The 26,467-nt window shown below is 39.5% G+C and overlaps 1 protein-coding gene across 14 annotated transcripts in view; it reads right to left on the reverse strand.

Annotated features, from left to right (window-relative positions):
- Positions 1–26,467, reverse strand: part of Reps2 (RALBP1 associated Eps domain containing protein 2) — a 231,754-nt gene that overhangs the window by 118,624 nt on the left and 86,663 nt on the right. For 7 of the 14 annotated variants that reach the window (NM_001359102.1, NM_001290633.1, NM_001359104.1 and 4 more), the window contains exons 3-5: positions 24,222–24,370; positions 21,968–22,091; positions 16,180–16,274 (exon numbers count right to left, since the gene is read on the reverse strand). In NM_001359102.1, the coding sequence (NP_001346031.1) occupies positions 16,180–16,274; positions 21,968–22,091; positions 24,222–24,370 (368 nt within the window). Of the gene's footprint in view, positions 1–16,179; positions 16,275–21,967; positions 22,095–24,221; positions 24,371–26,467 lie in introns of all 14 variants that reach the window. The other 7 variants (NM_001359103.1, NM_178256.4, XM_017318437.1 and 4 more) reach the window with 1 other exon arrangement.

The following is a 26,467-nucleotide window of genomic DNA, read 5'->3' on the forward strand; positions in this document are numbered from 1 at the left end:
TGCATATGTATCAGAAGATGGCCTAGTCGGCCATCATTGGAAAGAGAGGCCCATTGGTCTTGCAAACTTTATATGCCTCAGTACAGGGGAATGCTAGGGCCAAGAAGTGGGAGTGGGTGGTTACGGGAGTAGGGGGGAGAGTATGGGGGACTTCTGGGATAGCATTTGAAATGTAAATGAAGAAAATACCTTTAAAAAGAAAAGAAGTAGTTTTAAATAAAAAAAAAAGAAGATGCATGTTCTTAGAAGAACAACCTTTGTCAGATTAAAGATATGAATAATACAAATACAAATCAACAAACAGAGAAAGCAAAACCTGAATAGATACACAGCCAGGCCATGAGTCAGAACAAGGGCCAGGTGCAACTTAAGCTATGAAGCAGCAAGAAGAGTCTGTGAGATTAGGACAGAACCGATATAGAGAAAGGAGTAGGGTGCATGCCTATAATCCATGCATCCAGGAGGCTGACGTAGGGGATCATGAGTTCAAGGCCAAGCTAGGCTACATAGAGAATTCAAGTTCTACACAGTAATACAGTGTCTCCAAAAAAAAAAAAAAAAAAAAAAAAAAAAAAAAAAAAAAAAGAGGAAGTGGCCAACTCCTAGAAGCAGCCCATTTTGGGTCACATAAACACTTCCAGTGCAGCACAGACCTGGGTGGAGTTGCCTCAGTCTGGCCCAGGTGAAAAGCAGAGCTCATAGTTAACAAAGTATATCTAGAAGAGGGTAGGAACCCCAGATAATATTCAACGGGATGATAAAATATTCAGACTCCAAGTCACAGAGGGATCACCTCACTGAAATGTGAAGACAAGGAAGAACAGTTACAACCATTTGAGCAACTGAAGCCAGAGACAAATGTGGCTTACAGGTAAGAAGAGTTTGGAGAGAAATGAAAGAGAACAAAACCCTCACACAGCCATCAGCACAGAAGACCCGCTCCAGAACTGAAATTGTAATTCAGAGCCTCTTCGTCAGTATCTAAGGACCATCTTACTGCAGGACCCAAATACATGGAACCACCACCTCTGAGGTAACCCCCAAATCAGTCAAAGTTATGAATAAAGTAACTTGAAACAAGTAACATTCTGTCATGAATAAAGACTTGAAAGTTCAGTCACCTATAAGAAATTAGCAGAGACCAAGGGCACTGAGAAATAGGAGTAAGCATTTTATGGAGACTCAGCTACTCAAGCAGAAGCCAGAACCAGGAAAGGCTCTTCCTTCAAGTACATCCTAATGAGCCTGCCTGTTCAACCCCAGCTCCACTGGTTTTGTTGGCTGGGCAGAGATATTTGCTACTTGATGCCAATTTTGAGTTTTGCCAGTAGTTTGAAGGAAAAAAAGACAAGAAAAAAAGAAAGAAAAACCAGGGTGATGGTACATTTTGGATCTAGAGGTAGATCCAAATGGACCAGGAGTTTAAAACAAGCCTTGGCTGCATAGTGAGTTAGAGGTTGGCCTGAGCTACATGAAACTCTGTGTTCAAAAAGAAAAACAAAAAACCTGAGGAGAAGGAACATTCTTCCACATCTGTCTACACAATCTACAAACATATGGCACATTATACGGTTTCTCCAGACCCAGGAGAATTATATTTGCTTATATTCAAAACATTCAATTCCTTGATTTTGTTTCAAATGAAATGCAAATATTTGGTGCTTCAAGTTATTGTCTCCAGGGAAAACATGCTGTTTGTAATGAAAGAGCCATCAAAAGACTTATTAAAAATAATACTATTCATAAAATACCCCAAAATGAAATTTACCCTCAAAGTACCTTTAAAAAAAATCACAAAAAGGTGAACAATATGAATTACAAAGAAATATTGTCTGGTAGAATGTTAAAAGGGTGTGTATATCCTGTTTTATCCATAGAACATTTCTGCTTACAAAATAAGACTACTCTGGAGGTCTCCTATACATGCTGCTGACTTAAGAGTTTAGCCATTCCACCAATGAAGGGAGAGAGATTTTAGACTAAAGTTCCTTTGTAGCCTTAGCAGAAACAGTACAAAAACTACTTTTTGCCATTATTTTCAAAAGTAATTTAGGGCTCAAATTTCACCATCTTAGGTTAATGTTAAACTGCAGAAATCTTTCTGACCCTACTGTACAGTATGCAGTTGCTAGCTCTAAAGACAATGTAAAGTTCACAGCAATGACTAGTCTGGCAAGATATGCCTACTGATGTAGATTTTATCAAAATACATTATGTGCATATATGAAATTCTCAAACAAAAGAAAGCTATCCCCACAAACATAAGTGAATGTTTGGTAATGTGTATTTACCACTCTGCTAAATGGTAGACAGTATAAGTAACTAATGTATCAATTCTCATCCTTGTAATAATGCTACAAAGTAGGACCCATTATTTCCAATTTGGAGAACAGGAAACTGGGGATTAGGTAAATGAAGTAGTTTACCAAAACCACAGGCCTAGAAATAAGAGACAGAACACGAACTCTTTGTCATTGAGCTCTGTGGTTATCTCTTTCTGCCTACCCACCCATCCTACAATAAGGAATTGTTTTCTTTTCAGAAAGTGTGGTAGATCAAGGATCTGAGTTTGAGATGTGAATGATTATATTAGATTTACACCCTCCCCCATCATCTGATTTAGTTTCAAATTACAGCTGGTAGACCATTAGATTATTCAGAAAACCTCTTTTTTAAGCACATAATTTTTGTATGTGAGCAGCATCTGGCATGTTTTCACATGTTCAAAGAATCTGGAAGATAGGTTACCATGCATATAGTCAATCAGTTTATTTATTGTTATTTTCATATGAAACACAGATGCTATTTTGATGGACATAAGAAATACTTCTTAGTAACCTCTCCAATTCTTACATAAGAAGCCAAGGTCTACTTCTCTGGACAGAAAGATGCCCTTTACAATTTTCAGGTTTTTTTCCTCAATGCCAGGAGAAAATAAGAAATCAGCAGTAAGATGAGACTCTGTTAAGGCCACAGACTTTCAAACACACTGTAACAATGTTCTGTCCCCATCCCTGTAGGTCAGGTAGGCTGCCTTGCCTGACATTGCCAGGATGTTCTCCCTTTCACACTCAAGAGAGCCTGAGGCCAGACGGGAACCAGATGCTCCAAGAACTCAGGCTAAAACCAAGAAATACTTCTGAGATTTAGGCTACAGACTCAAAGTACGAATAGAGTTCAGGTGCCAGAAGCATGCAAACTGGCATTCAAATGTGGAGGGGCCCTTATTAACAACTTAATTTCCAAGCTACCTGCTTCCCACACCAAAAAGGCAATCCCAAGGCCCATCAAGTCCTATACTGATCTCCAGTCTCATCTCCCTCCCACTCCAGGCTCTAGTCACACCAGCCTTTAGTTCCAGTGTGTCTGTTCTCTATGTGATGTGGAGCAGACTGGCTCAGTCAAAATACATGTTATCCCTGCTTAGCATAGCTCCCTGGGCTGCACAGGCTTCGTAGTAAAAGAACAGCAATGCCCTAATACTTGGTGATAGAATTCCAGGTGGGACAACGGACCCACTAAACAAATACACCCATGGAAACCTGATTCAAATCCAAGTTACAGGGTGAAAGAAGAGGTGAACAGGGCCTTCATGTGGCTTGTTGAGGTCACACAGTGGAAGTAGACGTGAAACGATGGCAGCATTTCCTAACCCTGTAGCTGTCTGACTGTGGCAGAGGAAAGATGCCAGTACCAGCCGAGCTTATCTGTGAGACTGGAGGTGTTGTGCTTCTAGGCTTAGATTTTCTTTGGGTCTTTCAAAGATTTAATAAGTTATCCATACTGCCTATTATGAAGCACTTTTGCTTAACTACTCAAAGGAGTTCCTGTTGTCTGCCATTAAGAACCTGCCCCAGTGGATCCATCTCAAGGGGAGGCTCCAAGCCCTGACAGTTTTACTGATGCTATGATGTGCTTACAGACAGGAGCCTAGCATAGCTGTTCTCTGAGAGACCCAACATGCAGCTGACTGAGACAGACACAGATAATTATACCCAACCAACAGGCTGAACTCAGGGACCCCTGTGGTTGGTTATGGAAAGGCTGGAAGAAGCTGAAGAGAAGGATAACCCCATTAGGAAGACTAGCAGTCTCAATTAACCCAGACCCCTGAGATCCCTCAGACACTGAGCCACCAAACAGGCAGCTGGTCTGAGGCCTCAACACATATACAGCAGAGGACTGTCTGGCCTGGCCTCAGTGAGAGAAGATGAGCCTAAACCCTCAAGAGAATGGAGACACCAAGGAGTGAGGAGGCCTGACAAGGGGGCAGGCATCCTCTTGGAGACAGGGGTAAGAGGAATGATATGAGGAACTGTGGGAGGGTGATCTGGGAGGGGGATAATGACAGGACTGTAAAATAAAATAAAATAAAATAAAATAAAATAAAATAAAATAAAATAAAATAAAATAAAAAATTTTAAAAAAGAACCTGCCCAGTGAATGCCTCTTGTCAAGGGTCTTGCCACAACAGGAAAGATTCCTCTCCTCACATCACAGCTCCATCCTTGCCTAAGTCAACTTATGTCCCACGTCATGCTTCACAGCTGAGCTCAAGCATCAGCTCTTGGGGGAAGCCTCTCCTCATTTTGTAGCCTTATGTTGTATTTTTTCTGTTACATGCCACTCCTTATCTTTCCAGTGATTCTGTTTTAAGTTCTACATGCATAAATGGAGATTGTATGACTTGAACTCATCTCCTCAACTTGGTTACAAGTGCCTTGAGAACAAGTTTGTACCTTCAGTGTAACACTGGGATGCTTGCTGACTCCCAGAAGCTGCTTACTAAGATTTACAAATGGATGGATATAATGACCACTGTGCAAGACTATTGGAAAGGCTGAAAGGGCCAAGCACAGCTTTGCCCGCAGATATACACTCAGCCAGTAGTCACTACTGTTGTTGGGACAGAAGCCATGACATTACTGTTCACCTCACACGAAGAAGAGTATAGATGGGCAAAGGGCTAAAATGGTGCCCTTATAAAGGAGGCTTACATAGCAACAGCTTAGTCTATGACTAAGACCAGAGCCCTGAGAGTAAATAAAAAACAAACACCACCCTTAGCTCTACTTATATAAAGTGCTGTCTAAGACCTAGCATTCAGACAGGTGTTTGCAGCTATATCTAAAACACTGTATCAGAGGAGCTTCTATCTATCAAACCAATGTGCACCCTAACTATTCCTCAGAAAGTTCTGGCTACAATATTACTTCAGTTCTGAGGCTTACTTCAGTGTAATACCTCATACCTCATGGGAGAGCATTAGTGCCACAAATAGAACACACTCAGCTGCAGTTATCTGTAGTCTAACCACCCAGTTGCAATACCATTAAATCTATGGCTATTATTTGTTACCATTTCCTCATCGCCCACTGTCTAAATATAAATACTTTCAGGCCTTAAGGCAATACTCTGATCGGTTCTGATAATTGCTGAATTAATATCTTATTTCTACAAATATCCTTCAGCTTCTCTCCCAGATATGTACTCCCTGGAGTTTTCATTCAGTAATCCATTTCTTTAGTATTCTCATCTTATAATAATAATAATAATAATAATAATAATAATAATAATAATAATAATAATAATGCTTGTTATATTAAGTAATTACTACCTTCTTGGTAGTAAGGTGACTACCAGAAAAGAAACAAAGCAACTAGAGTAATTGTCAAGAAACCCAGACACTATTGTGGATGCCAAGAAGTGCTTGCTGACAGGAGCCTAATACAGCTGTCTCCTGAGATGCTCTGCAGTAGGGTCTCCAGTGGAGGAGTTAGGGAAAGGACTGAAGGAGCTGAAGGGGTGTTCAACCCCATAGGAAGAACAACAATATCAACCAACCAGACTCCCTCCGCAGAGCTCCCAGGGACTAAACCACCAACCAAGGAGTACACATGGAGGGACCCATGGCTCCAGCTGCATATGTAGCAGAGGATAGCCTTGCTGGGTATCAATGGGAGGAGAGGTCCTTGGTCCTGGGAAGGCTCAATGTTCCAGTTTAGGGGAATGTCAGGGTGGGGAGGTGGGAGTGGGTGGGTGAGTGGGGGCACACCCTCATAGAAGCAGGGGGGAGGGGATAGGGCGTCTCCAGAGGGGAACTGGGAAGGGGATAACATTTGAAATATAAATAAGTAAAATATCCAATAAAAAAAAAAGAAAGAAAAAGCTGGTTGGTAGTGGCCCATGCCTTTAATCCTAGCACTTGGGAGGCAGAGGCAGGCGGATTTCTGAGTTCGAGGCCAGCCTGGTCTACAAAGTGAGACAGCCAGGACTACACAGAGAAACCCTGTCTCCAAAAAACCAAAGAAAGAAAGAAAGAAAGAAAGAAAGAGAGAGAGAGAGAGAGAGAAGAAGAAGAAGAAGGAAGGAAGGAAGGAAGGAAGGAAGGAAGGAAGGAAGGAAGGAAGGAAGGAAGGAAGGAAGGGAAAGGAAGGAAGGAAACAGGAAAGTAAAGTATACTAAAATGAAGCAATTCCAAAGACAGAGCATATTGAATGTGTTTTGAAGAAGATGGGTATTGGAAGAAAGGTGCTTGGAGTCTTCTTAAAAACATACATTTTTCACAGAAGATATTTTAAGCTAACTATAAATGAGAATACTAAGAGAAACACTCTTCTGTTTACTAGCACAGAGAATAACACACAGGCTTGCAAACTGTACTTTGTTTTGTTTAGCATCTATATTAAAGCACTTTTCTTTCAGTTACATGGAGAAATTTTACTGTGTTCTGTGCAATTTGTATATGAAGATACAGGATATTAATGAGGAACAATACTCCTGTACCAAAATATAACAATTAAAAAGACAGAACATAATGAATGCATTTTGAAGATGATATGTATTGGGAGAGATGTTCTTGTTGCCTTCTTAAAAACACACGTTTTCTGCCTAAGATATTTAAAGCTAACTGTACATGGGAATACTAAAACACTCTTCTGGCTATAGCACAGAGAGTAACACAGAGGCATGAACACTGTACTGTGATTTGTGTAGCGTTTATGTTAAAAAAAAAGAATGGTCACATAATGAGCATTTACTGAGGAATACAAAAATTTTTAAAGCTTTCAGCTGAGAAAAAATATAAACTTCAGAATCATTTGAAGTAAAATAATTCTTCCCCCAAGAATAATAGCTAGGAAACTAGAAAAAGAACTATGAATGACCAAAGGAAACAAGTAGACAGAAGGCTTGATACTACAAAAAAACAGGTCCTCCTTGTAGTTACAGTGCCATGTAGTTATCCATGGGCTTTACAGCAGACACGGTGAGGTAAAATATACATTAGACATACAAACCTCATTATCACTTAGGAATAGTAAAGGAAAAAAAAGTATAGCTAGGGCTTGAAATAAAATGGAGAGTGAATCTGGTAAATAATGTCCCAAATCAAGAATGAGGACATATATAACTATTTAAAAAAATCAAACCAGTTCTACACCTCTTTCCTCAAATGCATATACTTTCTCTTCCTCTGTCTTCTGCTTTAGGCAGAGGGAGAGAACGGAAATAAAAACAGAGAAGCTCACTTCCTATCTCCAATAACAAATGACCGTTAAGCCCTAAGCTATACTCATAAACTAAGTGTGGTAATTTGAATAAGAATGGCCACCATAGACTCATAGAATTGAATACTTCATCAAGGAGTGGCACTATTTGAAAGGATTAGGAGGTCTGGCCTGGTTGGAGGAAGCGTGTCAGGGGGGGGTAAGCTTTGAAGTTTCAAAACAACCTACTTGAAGCCCACTGTTTCTCTCTTCCTAATGCATGTGGATCTGTATATAGAACTTTCTCAGTTACTTCTCCAGTAGTATGTCCACCTGTGTGCAACCCGCCATGATGACAGTAGAGTGAATCTCTGAAAATGTAAGCAAGCCCCAATTAAATGATTTTTAAAGTAAGAGTTGCCGCGGTCATGGTATTTCTTCACAGTAATAGAACACTAAGACAGTAAGTAATTCAACCTTGTTGGTATAATCATATAATAAGAGATTCCCATTGCCTACAGACCTGATGTACCTATGGAGCTGAAAAGAAACTTGTGTCCCTAACCTCTTTCAAGTGCCTCAAGTGTCCACAACCTGTATTTGAACACCTAACGAGCAGTTTTCCACACAGCTTGCAGAATCTCGTGGGTTTAAAATGTCACCTTATGGTTTCAGGCTTTAGAATAACAAATCAGTACAAAATCGTGAATACCCCAGACAAAAGACAAAAGGCCTATGAAAGGAAGAAGCAATACACAGTAAAGTATACTTAGGGAAAAAATACTGTAACATTAAAATTTCCAATTCACTAAAAGGTATGTTAATTAATATACAAAGACAGCATTTTTCCATAGAATGAGAAATATCTATAAGTTTGTTAATGTGTTTTACAAAGGTTCCAGAAAAGAGACATTTTCTACATTATGTCAAGTGTGTAAATTGGTAGAGCTTACAATCTGAACATTTCTATAAAAATTACCAAAGTATAGACAATTTCAATAAAGAGTTGTATACCTGAGAATTGAATCTATATAACTTCTAACAATGCTACGCTTGCAAGAGCTAGATGTCAGTAAGAAGAGGCTGTTTAAATGGCTTATGGAAAATACATACAACAAAACACTAAGAGCTTGAACAACAAAAACACAAAAAGAGTTTTTGTGTGCTGCCACAGAATATTAGTAAAACTATTGTTAAAGAAAAATGCTGAGTATATAACAGATGTATAATAGATTACCACATAGGTAAAAGGCTGAACTATATACATACTTTGAGTATACTACCTATAATTATTTAAGTATTAGGATAAGATTCAGATACAGCACTAAGTAAAATAAGGTATTTTATATACAACTATACAAAAGAAATGGGTTATAGTTGTTTCTAAAATAGGTGCTCAAAGGGTAGGAGTGAGAGGGCCATTTTTCACTCTGTACCCTTTTCAATATTTGACTTTGTAAAAATCTTTCAGCATCTTTAGAGCTTACAACCCACAGTCCCAAAATAACATCTGCAGTGTAACGTGCACTGTATAGCATGAAACAATCCAAACTGCAGAATTCTATCGCCATGGCTTTATTAGGAGAAAACTGACCATGAGGTGGGCCATTTGTCTCTGCATAACTTTGTTTACCTTAAGTCATTCATAAGCAAGCACATCATCCTAACCTCTGTGGATAATACAGGAAAACACAAGAACTAAATGTAGAAATAGCATTATGCTGAAGTAGCCACTGGGGCTCTTCAACATAGTCAAGATAAGTGTTCTTAGACAAGGGGGAAGACTCTAAAGGAATAAATGAAAAAAAAGGCCTAATTTCTAACTTAATACATGTGTAGGATACACACACATAGAGACTTTCATTCCTCAAAATGAACCTCTAAAAAGCTGAGTGAGTTCTCATGGCCCAAAGCTGCCTTGTGGGCCACTTCCTAAGCTAACCAGTGACAAAGACAGTGCTTAGCACTGTCTTATCTAAGCTCCCTGGCCTAATCCTAAGCTTTCAGCCATTGTTTATGCTCTGCTCTTCTTGTCTTGCCAGAATCCTGATCCAATCCACCCACAAATACTTTCATAGCACAAAAAAGAAAAAACCCAAACAATGATCTCAGTATCGTGTTGGCCTCCCCAAAGGACTCTTTCTTTTTTATTCTCATCAAAAGTCTTACAGGAATACTTTACCTGTGGCACAAGCAATTCTCTTCTGACCTACACCAACAACATTCCAACAGAGACTCATAAGTGTTTCTTTCTTTTCTCGTCCTTACATACTTGCTTTAACTCTTGAGAACTATTTCAAGGATTAGGAAGACTGTTTCTGGCCCTGAGTGTCTAAAGTGAAATCTCAGGGGTAGGAGAGAAACAAGGCTCAAAACTGTGGAACTCAGTAGGAAACAAACACACAACTACACACGATAAGTGCTTTTCCATTTACAAACTTTTACATGAACGTGCTGCTAGCTTATCCTGCCATACCATCTTGGTACAAAATTTATAACCCCAAATCTATAACCCCAAAACCCAAGTGCAATGGCAAGCGTCTAAAAGACTCAAAGTTCTACTATTATTTTATCTAAGAATAGCCGATTGATGAGCACTGACTGTTTACAACACAGGAATGCTCAGACCTCCAAGATAAGACACTAGACAGCAAGCTTGGTTAGGGTTTCAAAAGTGAGGCTGATTTTGTTTAAAATGGAAGATAATTGTGTTTCATCAATAGTTGCAAGGAAATTTCATTTGCCAAAGCAGCCTCCCTAAATTTGGGTTAAAAAAATAAAACGAGAGGGGAACATTTTGAATTAATGAGTGAATGCAAATACACATATATACTTCTATTTGTGTGTCTGCATAAAATGTTCTCGGAACAATATAAAAAAAGTCTAGTTGCCTTTAAGATGGAAATCCATAATGATCAGACTCACAGTCATCTGATTGAGTTTCACAGATACAGTTGAGCAATAAACTGTTTTGTTTTTTTTTTAAGAATGGAAATTGCAGGCATCACATATGCATGAGCACAGTAGGAAACCTCATACTTCATGCTGTCCCTGGAAGAACAAAAGCAAAGATGAATTCAGACAAAGGAAGAGCAAAGGAGGCAAAAGTAGAAGTAAATAAACAAAGACTAGAAGTCCCACTGGAAATGCTGACTGCCTGAGAAAGGACAAGAAGCAGTTGCTGGGCAGTGTGGCTTTAGGTGAAAGCAGAGGGCAAACAATACAAGTGCCCAGGAGCCATATTTGAGAACACAGATGACATGGTAAGAACCATGAGCAGTGACAGATCAAAGTCAGTATACGATGAGCAGCTGTGAAGGAGATAACTAAATGTATTTTTAACTGAGCCTAAAAACATAACACTTGCACATAATAATGAGTGGTATGTAGAGTTTCAACACATGTATACATTGTAAAATATTTAAATCTCTTGCCTGATTGTATTTGTAGGGTCTCTATTGTTTCCAAGCATGGTTTCAGATACCTTTAATCCCAACACTTGGGAGGCAGGGACAGGCACAGGTGCTGAGTTCTAAGCCAGTTTGGTCTATACATAAAATTCCATCCCAGGCAAGGCTACGTAGTGAGATCCTCCACGACCACCACCCAAAGAACATTGTCTGCAAGAGGATGCTGGCTAGAAGGTGACACGATAGGGGTTAATAGCCCAGATTCCCTGACAGATGATAATTGCCTGGACCAAGTCAAGCAGAACAGGTCAGCATCTCTCGCACATAGAATGCTCAGGACTTGGTAACTGAATAAGCATGAGGGGTGAAGGAGTTAAAGACAATGACCAACATTCTGGTCCATGGTAATGGGTGGTAGAACAAGAAGAGTGAGGCTGGGAGCTCTTCTGTGAGGAAGATCAATCAGTTGAAAGTCACAGGGAGCCATCTAAGACTGTTTGGCAGATGGTGACACATCAACACCACACCCTAGTAGCTAAAGAACAGTAACAAGGCAAGTGATTTCAAGGACCACTGCATTAGGAGCAGGCAGTTAAGATATTGCAGCAAAGGTAGCCAAAGAATCAAGACTGTTATACCCAATGTGGTTTTCAACAATCCTAGTAAAACAAAGAAACAAGTGAAAGCAGAAGTTGTAGTTCTAAATGTTATGAAGACTGAGTCATAATCTACATGCAAAATGTACAGACTGGCTTATGAGAAATGCAAACCACAAATGACCTCTGAAGATCTGTTACCAGGTAAAGCCAAAGACTTGCGATTGATTTTTAAAAACCCCATCTATTCACCAAAGCACTGTCTGAAACTTTAATGAGGAAACATATCTATTCTTTGAACAAAAAAGTGACTAAAATATTCAGGAAAAAGACTAACAATTCCAAAGTATAGAATTTGACATAAATACCTCCAAAATGCTAAACCCATGGGCTATAATAGCACTGGCCATGGGTCCCTAAAGGTCTGCACTAGGACTCTGAGGCCATGTCCCCTCTAACTTATTTATGGTGTTGGCAGTGATTTGAAATCAGAGTCTCAGGCTGAGGCTGGTCTTCCTGCTGTGTACTACTGTTCCCAGTTTAGGAAGTGCTGTGGAATGAAAGACGTGGTTTTTGCTATGCTGATCTAGCTGGCACTTTACCAGTGAACTATAGCTGCAATACCCCACTGTTTGCAGGAAAGGTTTGAACAGAAGGTGACAAATACAGCTAGAACAAAGAGAATAGATTGTCATCAGCATAGGGACATGGCACCATGAGGGGAATTAGTCACTCTAACTTGCTTAGCACTATACCCAATAAATATTAATCCCCCACCACCAAGAACCTTCACTTCAAATCTCATCCCCATGACTAATTCAAACTGGCATTTTGCTTTCTGTAACATGGAGTTCAGCCAAACCAGACTGACAGGCACAAGAAGGAAACCTAAGAGCTGAAGAAAGGAAAATACACCCACCACAAAAACCACAGACTGCCATCCTGGGCAAGAAAGGTCCCTTGCTATCATCCTAAATAGAAGGCCATGCTTCCAACAGGTGGTAGGAGAACAAACAAACATTGAGAGAGTCACACTGGCATACTGCTAGGATATATTGCTAAATCCATACTGTGATGTTAATGCAACAAAAAAGGAAAGGAACTTGCTCCAGGTCATGTGGAGTCAGGGGGGCCCTGGGCAGAACCTGTTTTGTTTTGTTTTGTTTTGTTTTGTTTTGTTTTTCCTGTGCTTCCCAATAGTGAGTTGTTGCCAAACATCCATATCCAGCCTCAGCTGTCCCCCAAATTCAGACCCATAGAAACACAGAACTCTTGTTCACCTCCTCTGAGGTCTCTCCAAAGCTCCAGGGCTGGCATTCAACACTGAACTTACAGCTGGGATTTGTTCTCAGCACCGTTTCTTCCAGTCCTTCCTTGCTTAACAGATGACAGTACCATCCAGTTCCGGAGCCAGTAGCTGAGGAATGGTGTCCACTGCTTGAACTCTAGCCCATCCACTTCCCAGCTGTGATCTTTGGAAAACTCAATAAGGCATCTACACCTTCAGCTTTGTCATCTAAAATGTTAGCTATGATGCAATCCCAGAAGACAGTGGTGAGTGCTGAGTTAATGTGCACAAAATTCTAAGTACATAGAAAATGTCTGTGTACATGCAGCTCTGTCTGCTTTCTGATCTGTTCCCCATCCTTACCACCTTACCTAGCTAATACTTCTGTTATCCTTCCCACTTCAACTCTATGTTACTCCCCAAAGAAGTCTTCTTTGACTAACCTGTCTGCAAGTCTAGGTTATATTCTATTGCCATTTTTTCACCTTCAAAGTGCAGCATAATTTTCATTCACATCATATACTATAACCATATGTTGTCTTTGTGATAGCTTGATTAATACTTGTGTCCTACAGTAGCCTGAAAGGTCCACAAGGGTGGGGCCTACTGATGGCCAACATCATTTAATATAGTATCTGGTACTTTATAGGTATTCACTAAGTATTTGTCAAGTGAAGGGTTCAAGAAGCATATTTCTCAGCAGAAAGGAAATCTAGAGATTAGAAGACAGATCACAAATCCAAATAAGGGATCACGGCCATGCTTCCAGGGAGCTTGGTAGGAAGGGTCCAGTGAGCCCCATCCTACCCCTGTGAAACGGAAGATTCACTGCTAAATTTGATCAGAGTTCTACCCACTCAAGATTTCCTCTCCACAGAAACAGAACATACTCTGCAGGAACCTGCAGGCCACACCTTAGAGAGTTTTGAGAGGATTCCCTCCAATCCCTTCCCTAATGTAAACATGCCTCCCCAGTTTGTGTGGTTCTCATGTTTAAAGGCACATATTTTTATACCATGGGATCTCTAAAACATAGCCAAGTACTACATCTGGGGTTCAGCTGAAGAAACAATCTTGCATTACAACTTGAGGGTAAAACTCATCTGTATTGACCTTAAAGGAGAATGTCTTTCTTTTCTTTTTTTTCTTTCTCCTTTTTTCTTGAGTTAGGGTCTTGAATCTTAGAAGTTGACTTTGAACTATGTGCTCACAGATGACCTTGAACTCCTGACAGGTATTCTCTCAAATAACACTTTCAAGAATAGTTTTTTTGATGAGGATGTAGTACAATAGTACAGTTTTTGCCTGGCACAGGCAAGGCCATGGGTTCCAACCCCAGCAACACACACACACACACCGCACACACATACACAGCACACACACACACACACACACACACACACCGCACACACATACACAGCACACACACACACACACACACACACACAGAGGGGTGATATTATAATACCTAGTGTTTGTTCATGATGTCATCTAGTCTTCATGTAATATAGAACTTTAATGTGGAGCTAAGTGTTTAATGTGCACGCTTTGATACTGAACTCTCCTAGACTCAAATTCTGGCTCTGCCACATACTAGGTATGAATGAAATCTCAGACTTGCTACTTGACCTCTCTCAGCTATCCATCTATACTAATAGATACAGCAGTGCCTAGAGCTTATAATTATAGGAAACATTAAATATATCACATATGACTTAATTGCTATCTTTTAGAGAGTTTTTTGCAAACAGAACACTGCTTTAAGATTGAGTACTTTGTCATGTCTAACAGTGTCCTATGACCAGAAGCCATTCACTGAACTCAGGATCTTATGCAGACTGTTTATTCTCTTCTAAACTAGCAGCCCACTTCTTTGTGGGAGTGTCTGACTTCACTCTTCTATTTTGAGTAGAGCTGCCTGTGCAGAAATGGTCCTTCTTCCTGAGTTCCACAATTGAAATGTTATACAAACCACCACCTACTTCCTTTTGTCTTTCATGTTAAATAATAAACCTATCTTTTTAATAGTTTCTCCCCATGTATGTACACACACATACACACACACACACACACACACACACACACACACACAATCTTTCTTCAATAATATACCTTCTCCATACAAGAACTTAGACATACAAGACAACAGCTATGAATTTGGGGGTGGGGAACAGAGCTCTTTATCTGAAGGAAAATACTAGAGAACCAGAAGCTGAAAGTACCTAAGCTATGATATGACCTGAAGAAACTTAATAGCATTATATTTGTGCCATAATATTTTATATATTACATGTAGGAAGTAGTAACTTGTTTATACTTACACATAAATTGCTATTCAAATGGAATTGTCTGAGGCACTGAGAGAATACAGAACTACTGCAGCCTTTCAAATGCTTACCACATAATTGGAGACACACAGCAAATGGAAAACAGTTAATTAGGCATTAAACAAGTGGTAATAAAGAATAAGGCAAACACGAGGCAAGCTGCTACAGAAAATGTGACGCTCTGCTTTAGAAGGAACTCCATGATTAAGTGAATAAAGGGGTAGGAGTGTTTTAGAGACACTGACGATCAAGAGACAACCTCTAGTTTATTCTAGAGACTGGAAGAGGTAGAAACAAATGAAAAATTAAGAAAATATACAAGCAAAACAGTGTAATGTTTGAATGAAGAAGTAGTTTTATACCTTTCTTGAAGCAAAATAGAGAATAATCAAAAAGCCACAGTCCTCAATAGAAGACAATTAGCTATATTTGACAGGAAAGCAGAAGGATAGAGTGTTTGGTAGGAAGAAAATCAGTAAGGATGTAGAGGGGCAGGAAAGGGTCATGGGGGGAGACAAACACAGTTTGATATATACGTGTGAAATATTACAGTGAAGCTCGGCATGGTGACCATGCCTGCAATCTCAGCTCTTGGGCGGTGGCGGCAAAAGGACCAGCCTCAGATACACAAGCAGTTTGAGATGACCTTGGTGACACCCTGTCTCACCCTACCCAACAGAAGAAAAAAATGTCAAAATGAAGCCCCTCACTTCATATGCTAACTGTAAAATAATTAATGCTTTTAAATGCCATAGTTCTTTCAGAGTTTTCTCTATAATAGTTATTTTTAGTAAATGTATGCATATGTAATGTGTATGGGTATGTGTACATGCATGCAGCTATCCATGGAAGCCAGAAGAGGGTGTTGGACAACCCTAGAGTTAGAGTTACAAGTAGTTGTATGTGGTCTTTGTAGGTACTTGGACCTGAACACTGATCCTGTACAAGAGCAGCAAATGCTTGCAACTACTAAGCCATATCTCCATCCCTAAATGCCATATCTCCACAGTATAAATTTTCTCCCAATTCTGTCATTGAATTCTGTCATTGTAGGCCCACATCATCACTTACCCGAATAAGAGATGCCTGCCGACGAAAGGGTTTGGCTCCTGGACCCTCTGATGAGGGTCCTTCAGGCTGGCCAATGGGCTGCCTTTCATATGGAGCTGAAAAACAAGAGAGACTGCTAGCAGGGTATACAGAGACTCTATTACAAAATTATCATTTTCCACTCAAGCTGATGTAGCATGTGCTTTTCAAGAAAAAGGTAATAAAGGAATTGGAACATATAATCTGAGCGCTACCTAAGACTCACAAATCTTGATCCTCTTACCTCCATAATTTCACTAAACAATCTAAAGACATTTAACCAATACCATGATAAAACCAAAAGGGTTAAGGTTAGGAATAAGGCAAGAGGGTGATGCAGTGAGAACCTCAGAGTGAGTCCGCAGTAGAAATGTGCCATACTACCAGTACTCATTGTTTGTTGCTGCTTTCTGTTAGGGGGGCAGTAACCTTGGACCATGACCTGAAGTAGTGGAGCTCACTTTTATGTTCATTCATGGTTTTGAAGGATGTGATTTTAGCCTAAAACAAATACTTGGCTGTAGGTGAGAATTAAACAAAGGCCTGATTTGAATACTCAGCACCCCCAGCCTTATAAACTATATCTAGGGACGGGCTGTACTTTTCCTGGATGGCTGAAGGGCTATTTTGACTTCCTCCTTCTTTTCTTCCAGTGGAATCAAAACTGAAGCATGGCATGCACTACTGCAATTGGATCCCCTGTCACTTAAAAAAAAAACTATAATGAATTTAGACATCGGTTTTTCCTTTTTCCAATTTTATGCTATATTCAAACAAAGTTTACATTCATTTGGGGAGAGAAAAGTAAAAGGGAAAAATAGCCTTGCATTTTTAAAAAATGAATTAGGAACAAATAAAACTCAACTGTACATCAAGTAGAAAACTCAGGAATCCAAAATACTATCTGCCCCTAAATGAATTGTATATTTCATCCCTCCAAATTAAGCACAGGAACTACACTATAACTTTATTTATGGAAAGGAAACTGATTCTGAGACTGGAATGATTGCCTATTTGACGTGGGCTTAATGCTTATTCATATCATCTATACATATTAAAAAGTATCATTTTATTTTGAGTATTTGGATATTTTACTTGCATGTATGCCTGTACAACATGTGCATGCTTGAAGCCCATGGAGACCAAAAAAGGGCACTGGATTCCCCAGACCTGGACTTAAGGAGAGCTGTAGGCTTCAAGGCTTCAGTGTGGTTTCTGGAAACTGAGCCTAGGTCCTCTGGAAGATCAGTCAGTACTTTTTTTTTTTTTGGTTATTTTTGAGACAGGGTTTCTCTGTATAGCCCTGGCTGCCCTGAAACTCACTTTGTAGATGAGGCTGGCCTCGAATTCAGAAATCTGCCTGCCTCTGCCTCCTGAGTGCTGGGATTAAAGGCGTATGCCACCACTGCCCAGCTCAGTACTCTTTTTTTTTAATTATTTTAAATATTGATTTTTTTATATGAGTACACTGTAGCTATCTATAGACACACCAGAAGAGGGCATCAGATCCCATTATAGATGGTTGTGAGCCACCATGTGGTTGCTGGGAATTGAACTCGGGACCTCTGGAAGAGCAGTCAGTGCTCTTAACTGCTGAGCCATCTCTCCAGCCCTACAATGCCTCTGTCTCTGCCTCCCGAGTGCTGGGATTAAAGGCGTGCACCACCACACCCAGCAAGAATTTGTTAATTAAGTTTTCTGAGGGCTAGAGTGATGACTTAATGGTTTAAGAGTACTGTTTCCTTTTTCAGAGGACTCAGGTTCAATTCCCAGCACCCACATGGTAGTTCACAACTACCTGTAACTCCAGTCCTTGGGTATCCAACACCCTCTTTTGGCCTCCACCGGTATCACATGGACTTGGTATACAGAATGACATGCAAGCAAAATACTTGCAAACATAACATAAAAATAAAGCTTAGAGTTTTAAAATAAAAAATGAGGCTTGTAATTCTTTTGAAATTATAGATAAATACCAAAATGTAGTTATAATTTATAGATACCCCCATTTAAATGTATTCAATTAATTATATAACCTCTAAAGAAAATTAATATAAATTTTGAACACTAAAACTTAACATTAAAATTTACTATAAAAATAAATGGTTATCTTCCTTGTACAGAATGTAAAACGAAGTATACAAAAATGAATAAATGTATTATATATTTATTATTCTACTAATAAATAACCAAAATATTTTAAATGATTTTACTACATTTCTAAGCCACAAAATGAATGATATTCCTTTTATTTCCAGAACACATAATAATACCCTTGCCAATATGGTAACATGACAGTTAAATATAACCAGCTCCAACAGAAAGGAGAAATTATCACCCAAAATGAAACCATTTCTCATCTCTGTGGGCTAACACTTTGAGGACTTAAAATATGTAAATATATAAACTGCTTCTTTCTGTAACTTAAAAATAAAATTGAGTGGCGAGCAGAGGTGGCTGTTATGGTACCACATTTAGCATGATTTGATAGTTTTAAAATAAAGAATGTACAACAATAACACATCAAGAATACTAAACAGGCTGGACTGTGGTGCACCTGTAAGATAAGCAGGCAGGGGGCCAGACTGGTACTCATGAGACCCTGTCTCAAAAAAGAAAGTAGAGAAAAGAAAGGAATGGAACAGGACAGGATAGAGGAAAGCAAGAAAGCAAGCAAACAAAAAAGAAAGCAAAAAAGAAAAGACAGGGAGGGAGGGAGGGAAGAACGGAGGAAGGGAGGAAAAGAGAGAGGAAAGGAAGGGAAGAAGGAAGAAAGAAACTAAGAAAGCAACAAACTATTCAGGCTCACAACTACATTTTGTATTTCTTCCTAGCAACTAGAACACCAAATTATAACAGATTAAAATATCTAAATGATTGCCTGGCAACACATTTAGTGCATTTCAGAACCTACTAGGAGTACATATAAATGTAAAACTACAAAAGAGAATTTCATAGGTATTATATAGTCTAAGTCTTCAAAGTAAATTTCAACTTGTAGGCAAGTATTTTCCTCTGATAATTCAGATTTTTTTCCATGTTGATGGAACCACAATAAACTCTTCATACCAACTGAACCCTACCAAAAAGTTTTAAGCACAGTAAGCCAGAGTATAGCTAGGATCCTAGTGCTTATAAATTCTAATGAAACCCATGGACCTGGACTTCCCATAACAGAGAGGACTCGTCTACCACCCAAAGAAGACCCATAGGCGAAGAAGGTACCATGTGAACTTCAGCTCAAATCCCTTACCTATAGGGATTGTAACATGGAGAGACGGATGTATTTTATCAGTCAGGTTTCAATGAAAACTCAGCTAGACAGGAGCTCACTTTAGAGAGACAGGTTTTTCTTCCACTAAGGGAAAAGGTTGGATTGGCCAAGGCTGCCTGTGGCTGAAAAAGTGGGTATCAAAATTAGCCATCTATCTAAGGAATGTGCTCTGTTTAGCTACATGAGCAACAAAGCTGATAATTGGGCCAGCAGCAATCTGATATCTGACTTGCTCCTTAACTGAACCTAAACTTAGGAAAAGGGTATATATTATTTAGTGCCTCAACTCTCTTCCTTACCAAAGGAAACCCAAAATATGCAATTCAAAAGCAAACCAAGTAACTCTTCAATTCCTTTACAAGAGGTTTCTTATGGATATAGACACATCATGTTTCTCCAAGGAGAGGACTGTTTTGTAGAACCCTGAAGATATCATTCCTCTGAAGTTCAGTTTCAGAGTGGAACTGTGGCTGTTTGTACACCCACACCCAAAGATTCTACTCCTAAGTGTCAAGGAAATGACCATGTAACTCATAAAAAGAATCATGAACAAATATTGATGGTATCCTTATTCATAATAGCCAAAAACTAACTACAGTTGCCCAAATGCTCATCAACAGGAGAAGGACCATTAATCCATGGTTATCCTTGCAATGAGACCTCCTGAATAATAAAATGCAAGGAACTAGCAATACACTAATAGGAATTTTCACTGTTACATTGAGGAGAAGGCAGCAGACACAAGCAAAATCAGTCTGCACGTTTTCTCTTGCATGAAGTTCTAGAAGAAGTAAAACTAATAAAAAATGATAAAAGTCACAATAGTCCTTCATTTCAGGGTGGGGTATGGTTGGAAAGAGGCAGTACAATGGGATATTTTTATGTCAGTGGTACCTACTTGAGCATAGCCATTTGTTAAAATTTAAATACTTAAAATATGTGCACCTCGTCATAGACAGATATTACCACCTTCAAAGAAAGTATAAAAATGAATGAGGGCGTACAGAGCCTTGGCATCAACTCTTCAGAATCCAGAAAGGAGGGAAGCAGGCTGCCTCTTCAGTGCTGCAGGGATGGGAGCCCATTTAGCATCGGATGAGAGGATGGAGCAGGAAATAGAGGACACAAACAAGGACTATCAAAGGTAGAAGTTAATGACAGGCTGACTTAATAGAACACAGATGGACTTACCTGTGGACTAAGCATTAATTTCCAAGCCCAAATTAGATTTGAAATAGAAGCAACAACTGTACTTCTTTTTAAAAAGGAAAATAATACAAGGGAAAGTACAAGAGGAAAGTGAAGTCTGACCCCTGTGCAGTTTCATACATCAATGAGACAGATGATTTTCAGGAGAATTTTTAAATTATCTATTAGGAACACTATCTTGCATTGAATAGGATGTAATTTCCAGATGAGTTTACATTCATATTTCCAGTAAATCATCTTAACACCCTCATCACTGTTTTAAAAAGAAAAAAAATATGGTTCATAGAAGCTCAATGGTTTGCCTAAAGTCATTCAGGGGCCTCCCAATCCCAACCTTCTGGTTCTAACCAAAAGCTCTTTTCATAGCATCCTACCTGCTTCTCTCAGCAAAAGGACAGCTTCTCTTTACTTCAGCCTAGAATATCATTTTATTTCTGTGGCCCTCTAAAAGTCATTACTTTTTTTCTAATACAGCAAAATCCTGCAGAAACTGAGCCATTTCCATCATATCACACAAATTGGGCAGGGGGCTATAGGGCATTCTACTCTGGAATACATTAAACAGGTCATATCTGAAACTAGAGATGTGAACCACTGAAGAACAAGGTGCTGCAGTGAATTCATGGAGTTTCACACATTGCAGTCTGGGCAGGCAACTCTGCAAGTCATGCTGAGGACTAGCTCAGGCATTCTACCCGGGGAAGGACCAAGAGAGCAGAAATAAGAACACGCAGGTAGCCCCATAACTGGGCATGCTTCACGTTTCTCAGCAAATCACTTCCACTGCATTTCCTTTACCCTTATCCTAACACATAAAAGCTCAATATTTTCATTTATGTCCCCACTCCTTAAAGATGGGATCAACTCTTTTGCTTTTTGCATAGTTATGTTTTTACAGAATTTCCATAAAAGCAGTTACTGAGTAAATGTGCTCAGTGTCCTTGCAGAAGGAAATAACAATTCTCATAAAAATACAACCCCTTTATACATGCTACATTCCTTTAATGCTATTTGAATATGAAATATTAAATCATCTAAATAGTTGTTTACAAGTCTAAGGACAAACCAGCTTCCAGACTAGGAAACAAAGCATTGCTGAGATATGCTTAATTTCATTTAAAAAAAAAAAAACCCTTTGCTTGAGAATATAAAATGAAATTGAGCCATGTTTCCAAAGACAAGAATAATTAAATCAGGGAATTAAGCAGCTGGTGGCATTGCTGCCTGGTACATTAAGAAGACTCTAAGATATTGCTTGTGACAGCTGGCCCCCTGGTCGCCTCTTACCTGGATGCATCTGTTCTGTGCCGCTCCGCAGTTTGCTGTAGCCATGGCTCAAGGACACCCTCTGGTAATGAGGCGGGGAAGAAGGAGGGGAGGCGAGGGGTGACATCGTGGGAGACTGTGTTTCCTGCTTCAAAGAACCAGAGCAGAGGTCAGAGGCAACCACTGGAGAAGCCTGGCATTCTGAGCTGCAGTTTAAGAAGCAAAATGTGACTCTACGGCTGGTGACCCGGCTGATTTAACAAATGGGGAGAAATGTTTCCTCAAAAATGCAGCATAGCAAAAAAGGTACCCAGAGAATACAGGCTCACCAGTGCTGTGCTACCTAAATTACGAATGCCAGCCCGAAACGCTTGTAGCTAGCCCCACAATATTTTCCTCTGGAAAATGAAAGACACTGATCACATGAGAGAACATTCATAAACCTCAATTGTGGACAGATTCCATTTTCATTCAATTAATGAATTAATGAGTCTTCCTTTTTAAGATTCCTATTTACTGAATTTTTATTCACCAAGTATAAATCTAGAAAATGCAATAAAATTTATATTTTAAATGTTTAATGTCTAACGGTGGGTATTCTTAGAGCTTATTAGACAAAATTAGATGTTGAGGAGTTGTTTGTTCCTCATTGAGAGACTTTAAAACATAGCCACCCCATCTAAGATGCTCCAAAATACTAAGATAGACGAAAGCCTTCACAAGTACAATTGGAATCCAACTCAACAATGACCATGATACTGGACTCTAGGTCAAATGAGCAGCCTGGGCCTGTTTACTGGATTTCTTCCTTCTCTTCCTCCTCCTCCTCCTCTTCCTCTTCCTCCTTTTATTTCTTTAAAGACTACCAATAGACTGTGAGCATAGGGTATCCAAAGAACAGGAAAATAATGCTTTTTATAACCCAGAGACTATATTGGAGTCTTTAATTTAAAAACAAATACATGATCTGAGATAAGACCTGGATCCTTTCTGGGGAATCTACCACTGTGAGACAGTGTGCCCTCAGTCCTCTCCAAATGCTGGTATAGACTCATATCAAAGTATACTGACTACAAATTCCTGTGCCTTTCTAATATGCCACTTAAATAATTAAAGCAACCTTACATGGAGTTATTGAACAAAGTGAGACACACTTCTTATCTATAAACATAAAACTTTGGCTAGGCATGATGAAGCACACCTGTAATACAGCATTCAGAAGGCAGAAAGACCACATAAGAATGATGCCAGCCTGGGCTATACAGACAAACCCTGTGTGTCAAAAAAAGAAATAAAATAAAGAAACTTGCAACCTTGACTATCCAAGACCATCAAAGTTAACCATGTAAGCTAATTTTCTAGCATAACCATCTAATATTCATTGCATTGTAAAACATCTTGGTTCAATTCTTCCTAAAATATAGCATGTACCTTTACCTTACAGAAGACACTGTTGAATACAGTCTGATTCTCTGCACGTCTCTTTATCAAAAGAATGAGTTATCTCATGATGATTGTTGTTCTCTTCCTGATAGGCCCACTATAATGGCATTCTTTTGTCTTTATTAATCACGACCTGATGGCTGCAATCAATGGCCTGATTTTAAAAGCCCATCCTCCCTATTCTGGTTCCAAGCCTGGTAAGTGGGTAATAGCATTTGCAGAGATGCTGTTCCACATATGTTTCCCAAGAAAGGATTCCCTGATTTAAAAAATAAAAAGAGTTTGGTAAACAGATCTCCAGGTCTCTTTACAATAGAACCTGCCTGTTGATATACATTCTAAACTTCCAAGGCTGACTTAGTCTTTCCCATACGAATGGGATATGAGGACACACTTTCCAACCATGTTTGAGCATAGTCTCCCTCAGGGCTCCTTTTTGGAGGGGAGCACTTGCTAATTCCTAGACAGACCATTTCTTCCTTTGGTTTTAGCTTTGTTGTTTGTTTCCATGTTGTTGAGAAGTTATAGGTCAATGAACCCACTTAGAAAACCACTGACCTAGATAAATCAAATAAGTGTGTTAAATCAACAGCACTATTTGAGGCACAATTCTATACTAAGGCAGATTCTAAAGGGCCAGTGGGTGGCTAGCAGTAATTCCTATGTGTCAGCTTCTTCTTGCTATGAGAAAACTTTCCTGGCTGACTTCCAAGTCTGTAATTGTGTTCCAGATGGTAATATTTGCTGGGAGTCTGGCAACAGACAAGAGACTGTGCTACAATGAGGCTTCGCAGTCAGAATCAAATGAACATGCCAAACCAGACACCTTTACCTGCTTATCCTCATTGTCCATTCTTTTGAAGGAATTTTTCTCTGTGGTTAAGTATGGAATCTGAACCTTCGGTCCATGCAGCTCAGCTGGGTTCCCAAACCGTATCTCACCATCATTCTTCGACATCACAAAGCGAGGCAGAGGCAGTTCTTTAGAAGCAGAAGTAGAAAAGCTTAAGTGAGGCTTTATCTTAAAACTGTAAAATGGGGAGCTCAATGCCCAAAATAAATCAATTTAAGGGAAAATTCCAGAGCACTAAATATAGTTTAAATTTTAGTTCAGGCACAAGGGAGAGTTCTATAATAATGTCACAAGAAAGAAATGTAATGCTTAAGCAAGGTATTCCTGCGTAACATTTTTCCATGCTGCTAGAATCATCACAGAACAAATTCAGGTTTGGGACTAGCTCCCACTTGATCCTGGTGGGAGGGGCGGGAAGATGTGAAATTTTATCAAAACAAGAGGCAAGGACAGCAAGCAAAGCTTATAAATGCTTAAATACACCAGATGCAATGTTAGGGGACTGCAAATACCGACCCATTTATCTTCACAGCAGTTCTGCAAGAGAAACTAGCATTAGCAACTCCCTTTACAGCTGTAGAAACTGATGTGAAGAAGCTACATAATGTCCCCCAGGACTACACAACTCATCTCTGGGCAAGATGCAGTTTGAACCCAAGCAAGCTGGTTCTTGCCAGTGACCTACATTAATGACCCCCATTCCTGGGGTAAACTTACTGGGTTAAATAGCTTCCCACTCAATAGAATTCTTTTTTGAAATTTCACACTCAATCTCTGTTTGCCTGTTGATAAGAAAGTATTATGTAGTCAGAGCAATTATTCTAACATTTTGCCATTCTAAAGTCAAAACCACTGGCCACTCACAGTGCAAAAATGGTCTGCCTGGTATATTTACTTATCTTTCAAATTCTGACAAACTATTCTGAAAATGAAAATTGTTCTTTGGCATGCTTCTAGTTCTCAGCACAGCAAGTCACACACAAGCATGTGACACAAAGATCCACACAAATAAAGATGATGTTGTGGATTAGGCATAATGATTTGCATCTGTAGCCATTGTTCAGGATAATTCCCAGTGTGCCTATGCACTTCTGTCATCCCTCCACTCCAAAAACACAGCTGTGCTCCCATGATGGATGCTGTGCTAAAGCCAGGAAACATCTTAGCAACAGCAAGTATGCTACTCCCCAGGCAAAGAAGGCCCTACTATGCACATATTTATTTTTAGTTGCTATGTTCACATTTGGTTCAAAGAGGTAGGCAATTATGACAAATCCCTGTGTGATCAATCAGCTAAGGACCCAGGAGACATAAATAGATAAATCAACCTGAAAACTTAAATCAAGACTCCTCTCTAAAGAAAGACGGTCACCATTTTTAATGTTTGAGTATTTCCCAACAATGGGCATCTCTCCAGCACTGAAGGCAGAAATGGATTTCAAAAGGGAAAAGTTAAAAAGAAACTCCAGAGTCTTGGTGAGTCACACAGAACTGTGGCTCTCTGCACAGAAATAGCTCTTTCAGATGGTACTCACAAATGGATCTAAAATACAGGACAAGAGCATACAAAATACTTTCTACTCTGGACCATGAAACTTCCATCTACTTCAAATATTTCTTCAAGCAAAAAAAAAAAAAAATCAAGATGCTTGGTATCTATAAGCTCCCTGGCCAATGCATTCAGTCTGGGGAACAATGGAACGCAAATATAGCATTCCAAACATTAACAGCTGTACCAGGACTCCGAGATACCCTTAAGGACACTGTCACTTCCCACGTTCTCCCACTTTGGCTCTGGCATTTCTCCAGAATCATTTGCCTAGGAAACAAGCTTTCGCCTCCAGATGGCCTGCAGACAGTGAAAGACACAATACAGCTGAATTCTTTCTGGACTTTCTTCAGTCCCGGGATTTTAAACAACTGTCACTTAGCAGAACTGAAACCATATATATTATCCTTTGCAACTCATGACCGTGTCATCTCCCTGAGGCTGCTACAAGCTTTTAAGAAGGTAAAACTTCAAGTCTTTGGTCTGAATATTTTTTGTCATCTGTACACTGAATTTGATAGTGAAGCTTTTTAGAAAGTGAATCAGTAAGCACCCACTGTATGGTGCTATACAGTGACACATGCCAAGTGATCCCGGAAGGTCGGCTTGTACTCGTTGCTTAGACTCTTATATCCCAACCTTAATTAAATTAGCACATGACAAACAAGGTAGGAGC

The sequence above is a fragment of the Mus musculus genome, chromosome X (genome assembly GCF_000001635.26).
Source record: "Mus musculus strain C57BL/6J chromosome X, GRCm38.p6 C57BL/6J".
In the NCBI taxonomy this organism is placed as follows: Eukaryota; Metazoa; Chordata; class Mammalia; order Rodentia; family Muridae; genus Mus; species Mus musculus.